Source organism: Oncorhynchus tshawytscha, linkage group LG05, assembly GCF_018296145.1.
Source record: "Oncorhynchus tshawytscha isolate Ot180627B linkage group LG05, Otsh_v2.0, whole genome shotgun sequence".
In the NCBI taxonomy this organism is placed as follows: domain Eukaryota; kingdom Metazoa; phylum Chordata; class Actinopteri; order Salmoniformes; family Salmonidae; genus Oncorhynchus; species Oncorhynchus tshawytscha.
In genome coordinates, this window is record NC_056433.1 from 39,088,797 (window position 1) to 39,106,429 (window position 17,633).

At 42.3% G+C, this 17,633-nt stretch overlaps 1 protein-coding gene across 1 annotated transcript in view; it reads left to right on the plus strand.

The window, feature by feature from the left end:
• Positions 1-17,633, plus strand: part of adgb (androglobin) — a 108,753-nt gene that overhangs the window by 37,323 nt on the left and 53,797 nt on the right. Inside the window, exons 11-18 of the mRNA XM_024400322.2 lie at positions 351-525; positions 827-911; positions 1,887-2,037; positions 9,211-9,253; positions 12,008-12,164; positions 12,279-12,342; positions 14,593-14,706; positions 16,401-16,509. Coding sequence (XP_024256090.1) covers positions 351-525; positions 827-911; positions 1,887-2,037; positions 9,211-9,253; positions 12,008-12,164; positions 12,279-12,342; positions 14,593-14,706; positions 16,401-16,509 — 898 coding nt within the window. The remainder of the gene's footprint in view (positions 1-350; positions 526-826; positions 912-1,886; positions 2,038-9,210; positions 9,254-12,007; positions 12,165-12,278; positions 12,343-14,592; positions 14,707-16,400; positions 16,510-17,633) is intronic.

The window sequence follows — 17,633 nt, forward strand, 5'->3', positions numbered from 1 at the left end:
AACTGATCTCTTTCCATGTAACTTACAACCTGTAATAGCCTATACGAATGTGCCTAGGCCTCAGAACCAGTGGGGGGACGGAGGAGATGAAACGTGCCAATGGAGTCTTCAGTTCTGAGGCCATGTTCTGCCCAATATGGATCGTTAGACTTACCACTCGTCTTCCATAATTCATACACCATTATAATTCCAAGATTCATCCCTGGTTTCTTAACTCTATATACTGTAGGACCCCCCTAAACCACAGACCCATCCTCAATCCTAACGTTAGCCATTAGGACCATGAAGAAGATCTGACCCTGTATCAGTGCTTGGCAGCTACAGTCTTTCTATCTCCTGTGGTGTTCCAGGCGGATTCGTCGGAGCGGCTGAGGCACTACGGTCTGTCTCGCCTCTACAGCCACCCAGTCCTGGTGACCCGTACCCGCTCCTGCCCTCTGGTGGCGCCCCCTAAACCACCCGCCGTGCCCCGCTGGAAACTCATCCGACCCCGAAAGGAGACCACAATTACAGACGAGCCCCGGGGTGAGAGAGAGAGAGGGAGGGGTGAAATTTGGTTAGGATGGAGGATAAGGGGGTGACACAGGGGAGGGGGGGAGGAAGTGCTGCGCAACGGTGGGGTGAGGGGGTGAGATGGGGCTGAGGGTGGACATGTTGGGAGAGGAGGAAAGGATGGTGAGAGGGAAGAAGGAGATTTAGTTGAGGTTGTGGGGGGCCTTTGATATCAGTACACTGTGATGAAAATAATTTAAATATTAGAAAACTATAAACGGCAGTAGAAAAATAAAAAGTTGTACATCACAACACGCGTCGTTTCTCTGCACAGAGCCTGCGGTGGTGAAACCAGAGCAGTTCATCGAGATATCCAGCCCCTTCCTCAACTACAGGCTGTTGACCATGCCTGCTGAGATGTATGTACTCTACCATACACATTGGATTTATTCTGAATGGACAAATTGAAACAGTCAGTGGAGTCTAACCATACCAGTGTGCATGTGTGTGTGCAGCATAACCCATAGAGTGAGAGCATCTTGGCTCGGCTCTTTAGCAATGTGGGATGCCTCAGGCACAGACAGTTGCTGGACATAGTTATCTGTATCTCTCAGATATAGTGCCTTTTAAAAAGTATTCACACCCCTTGACTTTTTCCACATGTTGTTGTGTTACAGCTTGAAATTGTGTGTCACTGGCCTACACACAATACCCCCATAATGTCAAAGTGGAATTATGTTTTTAGACATTTTTACAAATGTATTAAAAATGAAGAGCTGAAAAGTATTCAACCTCTTTGTTATGGCAAGCCTAAATAAGTTCAGGAGTAAAAATGTGCTTAATAAGTCATATAATAAGTGGCATAGAATCTGTGTCCAATAATAGTGTTTAACATGATTTTTGAATGACTGTCTAACCTCATCATGAAAATAATTTTGCCGCAACCAGGAAATTGGATTTATTATTTGGATTATAATGAAGTGAAAATTACTAACTTTAGAAGCATTTTAGTTTGAAAATAATATGTTTATTTTAAAACTAATAATAATACGTTTTAAAATAATCCTGCAACAGGGTGATCAAATTATGATTCTACGCCTGTATGCTAAATGTTGTGCTGGTTTGTAACAGGTTCATTGACCTATCACTGTGGTTACAGTGCCATATAATGTAGTCTGTCATTGTATGTTTTGACAGTGTGAATAACTGTGTTATACTGCCCATGGTGCGTGTTGTGTATAGATCTACGGTGTGTGTATTTGATATGACCTGTGTCTGTCTGCGTGTGTGAGTCATGTAGGTGATATGATATATGCGTGATGTTCCCATATGTGAATGATGTGTGTGTATATGATGCTTGAACATGATATGATGTGTATGACATGTGTTCCAAGGGAGGCCCATCAGAGCAGTCACAGGAAGCGTGCATGCAGCTCCACGCTGGCGTCCTTTGCCGAGACAGAGGAGAGCGAGAGCCGAGGGGCCCCGGAGCCCAGTACTGCACAACACAGCATCAACTCACTGTACGAAGTGGACACAGCTGAGGTAGAATGGACACCACAGCCACTGAGCCACACCTGACCTGGTCCATGAGAGGGGGTCTAGAACATATATTTTCCCCTAAACACCATCAGAGATGTGTACAGTACTAGACTTCCTGCTAAATCTCTTGCTGCTAGTAAACACAAACTCATACACTGACCAAAAACATTAAGCCTTTAGTGGGTCATAGATCTCTCTCTGCTCTAGTATCTCCCTCTGCCCTCCCCTCTCTCCCTCCCTCCATCCATCCCTCCCTCTCTCCCTCTCTCTCTCATTCTGCTAGTCTGTTTAGGGTTCATCAGGGCAACTTCAGTTTCAGCGACAACGCGATACTCACGCGCCCCCGTCCCAATGTCACTTCTGCTGTCTCCCAGGCGACCGGTGACCAGGGGGAGATCTGTACTAAAGACGGAAAAAACAGATAGAGAGAAAGTCATATAAAGGGAGAGGTCGTATGTTCTGGCGATAAAAATGCAGCTCAATTAGATGGTAAGCCATCAGTGTCTATGTCTCCTAGGGGGTTCATTACACTTCACTCCTAGCTGCTGCCTGCTGCCACCACAAAAAATGCATTAATAATAAATCGCCCTCTTGCATAACGATAGCCAGTTATAGAGGGGTTAGCACTGTTTCGGCAGGGTCATTTGGTGCGTGTGTGCGTCTGTGTGCTCAGGGCCATATGTATTGTGAGGGTGTATTCCTATAATAAACCACCCAGCCTATCCTTAGTCCAACAGGCTGAAGTGAACCTTTGTATCTCCCAAAGGTGACAATAACATGATCTCCCTCATAAGATGATCTCCATAATGCTCTGGACTACTGGGCACTCTCAGCTATTTTAAAGGAGAGCTGAAGTAGACTTTCCTATCAAAGAGCTGTTTTTACCCCAGGAATGCTAAGAATGTGGTTCACCACCTAAGCCCACTACAGTGACACAGCTTCAGCTTTACTACATGTCCACATATCCCAGAATGCAACAGGCCCCATAATGCTGCAGTTTCGTCCATGTCACTGACCCCATTGAGCTACGAGCAATTCATGAATAAACTACTACAATGAACTTCTACATTTCACACAGTTCAGCTAGAGTTGTCTTGAATTTTCCATGTCTTTCATTGCCGACACTTAGGGTAGGAAGTAGCTTAATAAAGGTTGAAAAGTGTGTCTTAAGACAACAGGCCAACTCTGGCTGACACTTGCTGCTGACAATTAAAGTCACTTCACGGTTGGATTGGAGTCGGCCCCATGAAGGATGTGATTGAAAGACCGTACCCGTGCAGGGTTCTGAAATCTAGAGCAAAAAAATACCCTGGCCTTAAATTATAAAATTGTTGTATTTATTACATAGTGGCGCAGCCAGTGCACAACGTGGCGCAGTGCCACTCTTACATTCTTTGGGGAGAACTATACCATGCCAACTGTAGGCCTGCAGCTGGAGGGAAATAACATACTGTAGTTGCGTCTGTTCACGGTACCAAGGTTAATGTCATTTTGTGATTATTGTATATTCGTTTCTATTTTTATTTTTTAAAGTTTAGTTTCAGTTATTTTTCAGATCTGATTTACTGGTTTTTATTTACTAAAGAATAAACGTTATTTCGTATTATATTGAGTTTCAATTAGAATTTTAGTGTTAGGGGCAGGAGGTAGCATATGCATGGGAGGCTGGGAGGCATTTATGTGTTTCATAGTTTGTGCTTTTTGGGGATGTCAGTTTTTTCCACTGTGGAGCAGTAATGCATAAGGTGACGGTCCGGTCATAGGTTAGGTTAGGTTTAAAGGTAGACTCAGTGAGATAACAGTGCCTTCAGAAAGTATTCAGAATCATTCAATTTTACAGCTGTTGTTCTAAAATGGATTAAATAAAACAAATCCTCAGCAATTTACACACAGTACCCCATCATGACAAAGTGAAACACATGTTTTTTATACATTTGCAAAAATGTATAAAAATAAGTATTCAGACCCTTTTCTATGAGACTCGAAATTGAATTTGGGTACATCCTGTTTCCATTGATCATCCTTGAGATGTTTCTACAACTTGATTGGAGTCCACCTGTGGTAAATTATATTGATTAGACATGATTTGTCTGAATCCTGGATTAGGAAGGCCACCAAAAATTCAGAAATTTCCATCCCCAACTACAACATTTTCCACCAAGATCGAACTGCCAACGGGGGTGGGGTTAGCCTGCAGAGTTCTGTCATTGTATCCAGGTCTGAACCCAAATAGTTTGAGCTTCTACTTTTAAAAATTTCACCTTTCCAGATATGTCTCTCACTGTTGCCACTTGTTATAAACCCCCCTCAGCCCCCAGCTGTGAATTAATTGCCCCCCATTTATCTTCAGAGTTTGTACTGTTAGGTGACCTAAACCGGCCATCCTGAAATCTAAACTAGATGCCCTCAATCTCACATAAATGATCAGGTACAATTCTAAATCCATAAACACAGGCACCCTCATAGATATCATCCTGACCAACCTGCCCTATAAATACACCTCTGCTTTTTCAACCAGGATCTCAGCGATCACTGCCTCATTGTCTGCATCCGTAATGGGTCAGCCGTCAAACGACCACCCCTCATCACTGTCAAACGCTCCCTAAAACACTTCAGCAGGCAGGCCTTTCTAATCGACCTGACCCGGGTATCCTGGAAGAGTATTGACCTCATTCCGTCAGTAGAGGATGCCTGGTTATTCTTTAAAAGTGCTTTCCACACCATCTTAAATAAGCATGCCCCATTCAAAAAAAAAATGAACTAAAGACAGACATAGCCCTTGGTTCACTCCAGACCTGACTGCTCTTGACCAGCACAAAACATCCTGTGGCGTACTGTATTAGCATGGAATAGCCCCTGCGATATGCAACTTTTCAGGGAAGTTAGGAACCAATCAACACAGGCAGTTGGGAAAGCAAAGGCTAGCTTTCTCAAACAGAAATTTGCATCCTGTAGCACAAACTCCAAACAGTTCTGGGACACTGTAATGTCCATGGAGAATAAGAGCAGCTGCCCACTGCACTGCGGCTAGGAAACACTGTCACCACCGATAAAAAATCTGGACCCCTACAAGTAGCTGCGCTAGCCAATCTGGACCCTCTTTCTAAAATGATCCGCCGCAATTGTTGCAACCCCTATTGCTAGCCTGTTCAACCTCTCTTTCGCATCGTCTGAGATCCCTAAAGATTGGAAAGCTGCCGCGGTCATCCCCCTCTTCAAAAGGTGTGACACTCTAGACCCAAACTGTTAGAGACCTATATCTATCCTACCCTGCCTTTCTAAAGTCTTTGAAAGCCAAGTTAACAAACAGATCACCGACCTTTTCCGCTATGCAATCTGGTTTCCGAGCTGGTTTCCAAGCTGGTTTCCAAGCTGGTGCACCTCAGCCACACTCAAGGTCCTAAACGATATCATAACCACCATCGATAAAAGACAATACTGTGCAGCCGTCTTCATCGACCTGGCCAAGGCTATCGACTCCGTCAATCACCGTATTTTTATCGCCAGACTCAACAGCCTTGGTTCCTCAAATGACTGCCTCACCTGGTTCACCAACTACTTCTCAGAGTTCAGTGTGTCAAATTGGAGGGCCAGTTGTCCGGACCTCTGGCAGTCTCTATGGGGGTGAGACAGGGTTCAATTATCGGGCCGATTATTTTCTCTGTACACATCAATGATGTCGCTCTTGCTGCTGGTTATTCTGTGATCCACTTCTACGCAGACGACACCATTCTGTATACTTCTGGCCCTTCTTTGGACACTGTGTTAACAAACCTCCAGACGAGCTTCAATGCCATACAACACTCCTTCCGTGGTCTCCAACTGCTCTTAAGTGCAAGCAAGACGAAATGCATGCTCTTCAACCGATTGCTGCCCACACCTGCCCGCCCGTCTGCTATCACTACTCTGGACGGTTCTGACTTAGAATATGTGGACAACTACAAATACCTATGTGTCTGGTTAGACTGTAAACTCTCCTTTCAGACTCGCATTAACTTCTTATGGCTGCAGGGGCAGTATTGAGTAGCTTGGATGAAAGGTGCCCAGAGTAAACGGCCTGTTCCTCAGTCTCAGTTGCTAATATATGCATATTATTATTACTATTGGATAGAAAACACTCTGACGTTTCTAAAACTGTTTGAATGATGTCTGTGAGTATAACAGAACTCATATGGCAGGCAAAAACTTGAGAAGAAATCCAAACAGGAAGTGTGAAATCTGAGGTTGGTCGTTTTTAAACCCAGGCCTTATTTAATTCACAGTGGGATATGGATGAAGTTGCACTTCCTAGGGCTTCCACTAGATGTCAACCGTCTTTAGAAACTTGAATGAGGCTTCTACTGTGTTGTGGGCCTGAATAAGAGCTGAATGAGTCAGGTTACTGGCAGAGAGCCATTTCCTGGTCACGCGCATTCCACATGATATCGACCTGCGTTCCATTGCTTCTCTAGACACAAAGGAATTCTCCTGTTGGAACTTTATTGAAGATTTATGAAACTAGGATTTTGTGGAACTAGGATTCCTGGGAGTGCATTCTGATGAAGATCATCAAAGGTAAGGGAATATTTATATATTTATAATGTGGTTTCTGTTGACTCCAACATGGCGGAAACTTTTATTATTATTATTATTATGTTTCAAGCAATGGTTGCATGTCACGTCATTGACTGTGCAGTCGGCACCAGATGCTATATCGTGATGTGGTTAGATGATGCATGTAATACCTATGTAGACGTTGTTTTGGAGTCAAAGATGCAATTATTTTGAGAAACTAAAACTATTAATGGAAAAACAATTTAGTAAACTGAAATAAAATTGTTTTGAGAAACAAACTATTTCAGTTTACTAAATAGTTTTTTCATTAATAGTTTTAGTTTCAGTTTACTGTAATAACCTCGCTGACCACTACTAGCATATAGTCACTGGTATGGACCCTGTGGTCAGTGAGTGGATGGAGTTTTCTACTCTGTTGAAGAGGATATGCTAAGTGTGACTTGTTACATGGCTGCTATCGGTCGGAGGAGGAAAGGAGGTGGTCAAATGTGTCTCCCCCATCACAAAACCAAGTTCTTCATCTTGTTCCCTCGCATGCGCACGTGCACACACACACACACACACACACACCTCTGTGACTCATAGCAGGCCATGGTCTGAAGTCGCATCAAAAGACCCCAAATTGTCATTTACGCATATACTGTATGTCAGTCAGACATTTTAAGCAATAAGTCATGAAAACCCAGGGATTGTCGTGTGATAACTCCCGACTAAGGGCTGTTCTTAGGCCCAAGGCGAAGCCGGAATATGTTGGCAACCGTTATTAAACTTTGTTTTGCATACTTGAAATATTTACCTGAATTCCTTACCCACCCTACTAAATGGTTCACGACTGAAACATCGTGAACAAGTCACAGTAAAGGGATGTTCATGCACAGTACTGATCCATTTGATTAACCTTGTATTTGCATACCAAATTAACAAAATATTAAGAAAACAATCCTGATTTTTCAGAACTGTAAAATGCTCAATGTTGATTGTATGAATCTGAAATGTGTTAATTGATTGAATTACTTATGCATCTTACTCATTGTGTTGTTAGATGTTTAAATAATCACTTTACCTTTCTGTATTTTGGCAAAATAACAGGCGTTTTGGTGTCAAGTGCCAGCCTATAACTTGTTTTAGGATAGACATTGTCATTGAAAGCTTCCACCATTTAATAAAAGTAGCGAACCTTGGTGGGGATTCCTGTGGGTTGGGAGGGATCATTGTAAACCAAAGACTAAGGTAGTATCCAGGAGCCCAGACCAAGCTTTATACTAGGACATTGGTCCCAAGATCCAGACCAAGACCCAGTGAGTTGAAAACATGACAAGCGAAAGACTGAATTAATGTGGTCTTGAGTGGTCTCAAGATCAAGAGTCCATGGGCCCTTTCTTCAAGTAGAGTAAACGTGAGTACAGTTCGGTTATGACCGTTTCCGTTTGGACAATCTAGTCTTATTTTGGACTTTAAAGTATCCACATAGCTAACATGTGGCTGGTTATCATTCATTTCGACAGCAAACACATATTTTAGTCCCAAAATCGTACTTCACATATTTATTGAAATATTAGATGTTTGGTAGAGACACTTCTGGGGAAAAAAATAAAAATACATGAAGATTTACTGACTTTCTCACACATTTTCTCCAAAATGTAAGCAGACAGGTAACTCACCATGTGGCCATGCTGGAGAAGTGTGCAATCCCATCACCTGGTGATATGTGCAGGAGTGTGGCTTATATCACATTCATTCTACAGTATTTTAATGTATCTGTTTCAGTAGTGAGATCAATATCATCCAAGGTAATAATAGAACAACTCACAATGTTCTATTGAAATAATTGTTTAAAAAAATAATAATAATGAATTGCTTTATTTTCAAACATGTTTAGGAGTCAGTGTTTGGGACAGGTACCTCTCAATAGAAATAGGTATATAAAACAATGACTTAGTACAATATTTAATTTAACAAATTATTTGTTATTGCCTTAGATTGAATTAGAACGTATCATGATGTAAATAAATATCCTTAGTTTGGAGACTTAACTGTTTTTTTAAAATTGCTTTTTTGGGGTGGGACTTTCAATTTGCACCACTTCTGTAGAATCATCCAGTGCCCTATCGGCCTTGGTCAAAAGTAGTGCATAGGGTGCCATTTCTGATTCAGCCCCTCTACAGTATGTCTTAATTAGCTTGTTGAGAGGAACACGACATGTAAGTGTTTTCATAATCCCTGGAACAGTTTCATAATCCCTGGAACTGAGAAACATGCTCTGGTACACAACACAATGCCTGCCCTCTACATCTGTTAACAAGCTAAGTAACATGATTACAGTCCACATGCAGTGTTCATCTAGCTGGGGAGGAAGGAGTCCCCTTGCCTTGTCACATTAAGGTATGTCTGCCTGGTGTTCCCATGCCTAGCTCTCTGTCTCTCACGCACTCTCTCTCTCTGTCTGCAGTTCAGTTGGGATAGGAGGATTACTACAGGCATCTACTATATAGACCCTCTGCTGCTCAACTGTGACATGCCTTTCTGCTTCTCTCTGTTTTTCTTGCTCTCTCTCTCCTTGCCTCTTACTCTCCCCCAATGTTTAACTGGTTCTTTCTCCCCCCCATCTCTCTATCCCTTTAGGTTATAGCAGATGACAAGAAGAAGGATGACAATACAACCACTGGTAAAGGCTATCTCAATTTCTACCCAACCACACCACACAGTACATACATCACATAATACTACAGTGCTATACACTGACCAATCGGATTCATTGCTATCACTGAAAGTGACAATAACATATTGTGAAAACCAACCTATATTTCATTAATGGTACTGTAAGAAGTGCATCCATTTATTTGATGGTGGTTTGTAAAGCTGCGGTATGTCACTATTAGTGTAATGTACAGATGTGTTTAGGTGCCGTGTCCCCCCACCCCTTCCTCTCCTCCTTCCCTCCCAACCTCTTCCCCCCTTTACCCTCCCTCCTTGGCTGAGACTCTTTGAAGATGCTTCTGGAGTTATGCTTTATCACAACCGTCCAATTATCCAGCCTCCCTCTTCCCCTCTTTTCGTTGCTTGGTAACATCTGCCATTGGAGTAACAGGATGACCATTGCTCAGTACGGCGCTTTGCCTATATTCCTATGTAGCACCACAGGGATCATCTTCTCTTTGAGTGGAACTTCACTGATTATATGATCACTGATATGTATGTTTACATGGAAGCATTATGTGGGAGTGAGCAGTTTTGATCAGAGTCTCCTGAATATATGTTAATGTATGGGCCCCAGATGCCACATGGCCTACTGTAGATCAGCACAGACCGATTTCCCTATGAGTCACTGGAAAAACACTGCTATTTATATTTAATAGCAACACTTTATCTCTAAGCCATAAAATGTGTCATAAAAAAATTCAGCTGATACTTATTAATTTCCTTAGTTTTGGGGTTTAATTTGTAAAGGCTTCAAATGTTGCTATAGGCATTGATTATGTTTGATCTACTGTATAGTTCATGAATAACTCTTATAGGCATTAATTATGTTTGATGTACTGTACAGTTCATGATTAGTTATCATGCACTTTGATTGTTTGATCTACTGTTCAGTTCATGATTAGCTCTCATGCACTTTGATTATGTTGGATCTACTGTACCGTTCATGAATAGCTTGCATGTACTTTGATTATGTTTGATATACTGTACAGTTCATGAATAGCTCTCATGCACTTTGATTGTTTGATCTACTGTACAGTTCATGAATAGCTCGCATTTGCTTTGATTACAGTTGAAGTCGGAAGTTTACATACACCTTAGCCAAATACATTTAAACTCAGTTTTTCATAATTCCTGACATTTAATCCTAGTAAAACTTCCCTGTCTTAGGTTAGTTGGGATCACCACTTTATTTTTAGAATGTGAAATGTCAGAATAATAGTAGAGAATGATTTAGTTCATCTTCTATTTATTTCATCACATTCCCAGTAGGTCATATACTCAATTAGTATTTGGTAGCATTGCCTTTAAATTGTTTAACTTGGGTCAAAGGCTTCGGGTATCCTTCCACAAGCTTCCCACAATATGTCGGGTGAATTTTGGCCCATTCCTCCTGACAGAGCCGGTGTAACTGAGACAGGTTTGTAGGCCTCCTTGCTCGCACACGCTTTTTCATTTCTGTCCACAAATTGTCTCTAGGATTGAGGTCGGGGCTTTGTGATGGCCACTCCAATACCTTGACTTTGTTGTCCTTAATCCATTTTGCCACAGCTTTGGAAGTATGCTCAGGTCATTGTCCATTTGGAAGACCCATTTGTGACCAAGCTTTAACTTTCTGACTGATGTCTTGAGATGTTGCTTCAATATATCCACATCATTTTCTTCCTCAAGATGTCATCTATTTTGTGAAGTGCACTAGTCCTTCCTGCAGCAAAGCACCCCCACAACATGATGCTGTCACCCCCGTGCTTCATGTTTGGGATGGTGTTCTTCGGCTTGCAAGCCTCCCCCTTTTTCCTCCAAACATAACGATGGTTATTATGGCCAAACAGTTCTATTTTTGTTTCATCAGACCAGAGGACATTTCTCAAAACTACGATCTTTGTCCCCATGTGCAGTTGCAAACCGTAGTCTGGATTTTTTATGGCGGTTTTGGAGCAGTGACTTCCTTGCTGAACGGCCTTTCAGGTTATGTCGATATAGGACTCATTTTCCTGTGGATATAGATACTTGTGTACCTGTTTACTCCAGCATCTTCACAAGGTCCTTTGCTGTTGTTCTGGGATTGATTTGCACTTTTTGCACAAAAGTACGTTCATCTCTAGGAGACAGAGCGCGTCTCCTTTCTGAGCGGTATGACGGCTGCGTGGTCCCATGGTGTTTATACTTGCGTACTTTTGTTTGTACAGATGAACGTGGTACCTTCAGGCATTTGGAAATTGCTCCCAAGGATGAACCAGTCTTGTGGAGGTCTCCAATTTTTTTTCTGTGGTCTTGGCTGATTTCTTTTGATTTTCCCATGATGTCAAGCAAAGAGGCACTGAGTTTGAAGGTAGGCCTTGAAATACATCCATAGGTACACCTCCAATTGACTCAAATGATGTCAATTAACCTATTTGTGTCATGCACAAAGTAGATGTCCTAACCAACTTGCCAAAACTATAGTTTGTTAACAAGAAATTTGTGGTGTGGTTGAAAAACAAGTTTTAATGACTCAAACCTAAGTGTATGTAAACTTCCGAATTCAACTGTATGTTTGATCTACTGTACAGTTCATGAATAACTCTCATATACTTTGTAGCTCACAATAATATAGATCAAAAGCAGCTAACCAATCAATTCTATAGCTTTTACACAAAGCTTTCTCATCATGATCTGTGTCAGTTTGAGATGCTCTCTAACATTCCAGCGATAGTCACTTTGTGACCTGTCCTCTCTGCAGATCAGGAGCTGTGTGAGACTGCCCCAGCCACAGAGCGGTCCAAACAGGCTAAGGAGCCCAACCCGGCGCTGCTGAAGTCTCAGGATTTGTTCGTTTCTGAGAAGCCGATGTTACAGGAGTCCTGGGTAGACCTGGATGACTTCTCCAAGTGCTTCCAGTAAGACCCATTGGTTTATAGCTATGTGGTACTGTATTTCTATGGCTCTGAAGACCACTGCTCTTTGTCTTACAGTCCAAGGGGTTGATTCAAAATACTGGTTTGTTTTTTCAGGACACTTGTGGTTTTCCACAAGCCAAACACGTATCCAAACCATTTCCAGAAATCCCATTTCAAGGTAAATGTATTCCTAAGTAAGGTCTAAGCTTTTTTTCAATGATATCAACTAACCTAACATATGGAATTGTTTTAGGATATTAATAAAATAGATGTTGTATTTTAGGACCCCTGTAGGTGTACAAAATATTTATACAACAGGTGGGTCTATTCCTGAATGCTGATTGGTTAAAACCGCATTCCAGCCAGTGTCTATTCCACAAGTTGCCACCGTCAAAATCTATGGCGTTAAAATGCCTATTTACTCTGTTCCATCTGACTGCGCAATCCACTGTCTCATCAGCCCAACCAGGCAATTTATAAACTTGACCTCCACTATAAAAAGCATCTAGACATTATCTCACATTTCTTTTAGACTAACATTTCGTTTTCAACAGCGGAAATTTGTATAAACCTTGCTGTCTGTCTCTGACATTTGCAACATTGTTTCAATATTGAAATTCGATCTCCTGCTATCCCATAGTAATGAACGTGTTGGGACGAGGCAGGCAGGCAGGCAGTGTTTCTCAACCAGTCATGAATCATGAAATCATGAATCAGCTAACATTATTTTTATGGATATATTTTTTTTTAAAGTAAAAATATATATATTTAAATGAAACGCACTCTTTCCAGCCTTCCAGTTTGAAGTGATTGTGTTACTGTAGCTGTGTTGTTGGCTAGTTCCTCTGAACAACAGTGTTCTGACGAGTGAGCACATTTTCTATGCCAGGTGAAATCGCGCCTCATTAGCTCATTGTTCTGGATGTTTCCAAATAAATGTCACTAGAAAACAGCTTAAACAAATACAAATGCTGTTACTGTTGTTATTCTGGCTGCACTTTTTGATGTGACTGTAAATTAGCTGTAGCTGGTTAACTAGCAAGTAAGGGATGAGAACGTTGACGGCCAGTATAGTAATGACACATTTAGGACGAACTACTGGGTCGCTCGCGTCCATAGATACAGAACAAAAAAGACTGAACAACTGGGTCACGTCTCTAGAAACTCTAGATTTGTGTCGGGACATCTTGTGGAAGGATGAAATAGTATGACTAAATTATTATTATTATTTTTTTCACCTTTATTTAACCAGGTAGGCTAGTTGAGAACAAGTTCTCATTTGCAACTGCGACCTGGCCAAGATAAAGCATAGCAGTGTGAACAGACAACACAGAGTTACACATGGAGTAAACAATTAACAAGTCAATAACACAGTAGAAAAAAAGGGGAGTCTATATACATTGTGTGCAAAAGGCATGAGGAGGTAGGCGAATAATTACAATTTTTCAGATTAATAACACTGGAGTGATAAATGATCAGATGGTCATGTACAGGTAGAGATATTGGTGTGCAAAAGAGCAGAAAAGTAAATAAATAAAAACAGTATGGGGATGAGGTAGGTAAAAATGGGTGGGCTATTTACCGATAGACTATGTACAGCTGCAGCGATCGGTTAACTGCTCAGACAGCAGATGTTTGAAGTTCATCAAAATAAAGTTTTTAAATGTCAATTATTTTATTCAACATAACACGTTGTATAAAAGTGATAATGCCCTCGAAGCCTGTGTTTGGAGGATATATTGGCACGGTTTGCCTGCCCTCGACTAACACCTGTGCCAAACACCGGCTTCTCGGGCATTATCACTTAAGTGGAAACATTATTTTATGAAACATTGAATTTGCCCTAACTGCTATGAGCCCATAGAAACAGATTGAATAACACAGAAATACATGGCAAAAAAGATGATTCAGAAAGAATTATGGTTTGACGGAAAAAAATCTATAAATGTGTATTATATTCTATGTAGAAAAAATAACATTCACTTCCAGTCATTTTTACTGCACAGTCATTTTGTAGGGTGTTGGGACGGTGGCGTCTTTGCTTCCCATGTGGCTTCTGAACGTCGTAAAACAGACAGTGCAGTGCGTACATGTTCATGACAGCCTAAGCTTTTCAGAATGGGATCGTAATAGTTTGCAGCTCAAACCGTTCAAAGTTTACAGACTTTTGTTCTCCTGAGCGAAAGCATTCTGAAGATCCTCTCTCGTCTCACAAAAACCGCTCTACCGCTGCTCCCAGCCATCCCACAGGCTAATGGCTGACATCGGCGGGCTCAGTTGATTGAGAGACGCAAAAAATGCCCAAAATTATTTAGCTCAAACACAGATTTTTATTGGTAAGAGATTTAAGGGCATCCATACAATACATGGAGTGAAAACGGTGTGATAGTGTTGAGAAATGGAATGACCTCCCTGATTTTGTCATCAGAGCACCATCTCCTCCAAAGTGTCATCCGTGGCTCTGAACTGCCCTGTAGGCTCCACCCACTCTGCTGCTACACCTGTACGCCACCCAGGCTCCTCTGCTGCTGCACATATTCAGGTACAATACAAGCCTGTACAGCTACACCTGTACAGCTACACCTGTACGCCACCCAGGCTCCTCTGCTGCTGCACATATTCCGGTACAATACAAGCCTGTACAGCTACACCTGTACGCCACCCAGGCTCCTCTGCTGCTGCACATATTCAGGTACAATACAAGCCTGTACAGCTACACCTGTACGCCATCCAGGCTCCTCTGCTGCTGCACATATTCAGGTACAATACAAGCCTGTACAGCTACACCTTACTGTAACATCCATTCTATTCAGGCACAATAACCATCCATGCCCCTTTAACTTCACTGTGTCTGCCGCGCTAAATACTAAATACAGGGGTCAAAAATACCATGCTGCATCCTGTATCCAGTAATATCTTATTTCTACCTCTATCATTGGCATGTGTACTGTGATTGTCAAACTCAAAGCTTCTTTAAATTGTACGGAGCTATCTCTCCTTCCACTATACATGCATGCTTTGACACACTCCCGCCTGCCCAATCTGCCTTCCCTGTCGCACAGCCACACCTCACAGCGCCCTCTGCTGTTGTGCTTCCACAGGTACACCTTCTCTACTGATGGACTCTACTGTCCAGCGCACTGCACTGCACTGCACCTGAGATTTCTATCAGCCCACAGTGTTAGGACTGCAGCCACCCTCTCTGGTGGCCTGTGTGTGCGTGCATGTGGGATTGAGAAGGAGTGTTTGACTCCTTTCATCCCAGGCACGTCTGTATCGCTCACTCTTTATCTGTCTTTTTCTCTGTCTCTAGCTCTGTGGCTCTCTGTCCTTTCTTATTACTTATGTTGCCGCCTTGCATGCTCTCTCTCTCTCTCTCTCTCTCTCTCTCTCTCTCTCTCTCTCTCTCTCTCTCTCTCTCTCTCTCTCTCTCTCTCTCTCTCTCTCTCTCTCTCTCTCTCTCTCTCTCTCTCTCTTATTTTATATATATATATATATATATATATATATATATATATATATATATATTACTGCTCAAAAATAAATAAAGGGAACACTAAAATAACACATCCTAGATCTGAATGAATGAAATATTCTTAATAAATACTTTTTTTCTTTACATAGTTGAATGTGCTGACAACAAAATCACACACAAATTATAATTGGAAATCAAATTTATCAACCCATGGAGGTCTGGATTCAGGTCTGGGGAACGGGCGGGCCAGTCCCTAGCATCAATGCCTTCCTCTTGCAGGAACTGCTGACACACTCCAGCCACATGAGGTCTAGCATTGTCTTGCATTAGGAGAAACCCAGGGCCAACCACACCAGCATGTGGTCTCACAAGGGGTCTGAGTATCTCATCTCGGTACCTAATGGCAGTCAGGCTATCTCTGGCGAGCACATGGAGGGCTGTGCGGCCCCCCAAAGAAATGCCACCCCACACCATGACTGACCCACCGCCAAACCGGTCATGCTGGAGGATGTTGCAGGCAGCCGAACGTTCTCCTCGGCGTCTCCAGACTGTCACGTCTGTCACATGTGCTCAGTGTGAACCTGCTTTCATCTGTGAAGAGCACAGAAAGCCAGTGGCGAATTTGCCAAACTTGGTGTTCTCTGGCAAATTGTGTTGTTTAAGTGTTCCCTTTATTTTTTTCTCTCTCCCCCTCTTTTCCTTCTCCTCCCCTCCATATTGATGAGTGTAGCTTGGTGCTGTCTGTCTGTGTGTTTCTCCAGTCTCCAGATGAGAAGGGCTCTCACTACCTGTTGGTGGACAGCTTGCAGCCTTCCAACATCCTTATCAGCTTCTCTGCTTTGGTACACTGGGGAGAGACAGCCGATGAGAGTAAGGGCATAACATACAAAAACACCCACATGCATGGGCGTACACACACACTCACCATATGCTCATGCGCGCACACACAGGTATGCAGCATACACACACACACACTGGGACATGCATACACCATGCGCATACCACAGACACATGTTTATATCTCACTCAAACATCATGCACAGACAAACCACTTACAAACACGCACATGGTGTGCACGTTTCATAATACAATGAACACCGCACCCATCTACACACACTCATACTCATCCACTCAATTACAAACTTCCCAACAACAGAAAGAGTACACTATATATATATATATATATATACACACACACACACACACACACACACACACACACACACATAGTGGGACAAAAAAGTATTTAGTCAGCCACCAATTGTGCAAGTTCTCCCACTTAAAATGATGAGAGAGGCCTGTAATTGTCATCATAGGTACACTTCAACTATGACAGACAAAATGAGAGAAAAAATCCAGAAAATCACATTGTAGGATTTTTAATGAATGTATTTGCAAATTATGGTGGAAAATAAGTATTTGGTCACCTAAAAACAAGCAAGATTTCTGGCTCTCGCAGACCTGTAACTTCTTCAATAAGAGGCTCCTCTGTCCTCCACTCGTTACCTGTATTAATGGCACCTGTTTGAACTTGTTATCAGTATAAAAGACACCTGTCCACAACCTCAAACAGTCACACTCCAAACTCCACTATGGCCAAGACCAAAGAGCTGTCAAAGGACACCAGAAACAAAATTGTAGACCTGCACCAGGCAGGGAAGACTGAATCTGCAATAGGTAAGCAGCTTGGTTTGAAGAAATCAACTGTGGGAGCAATTATTAGGAAGTGGAAGACCTACAAGACCACTGATAATCTCCCTCGATCTGGGGCTCCACGCAAGATCTCACCCCGTGGGGTCAAAATGATGACAAGAACGCTGAGCAAAAATCCCAGAACCACACGGGGGGACCTAGTGAATGACCTGCAGAGAGCTGAGACCAAAGTAACAAAGCCTACCATCAGTAACACACTATGCCGCCAGGGACTCAAATCCTGCATTTCCAGACGTGTTCCCCTGCTTAAGCCAGTACATGTCCAGGCCCGTCTGAAGTTT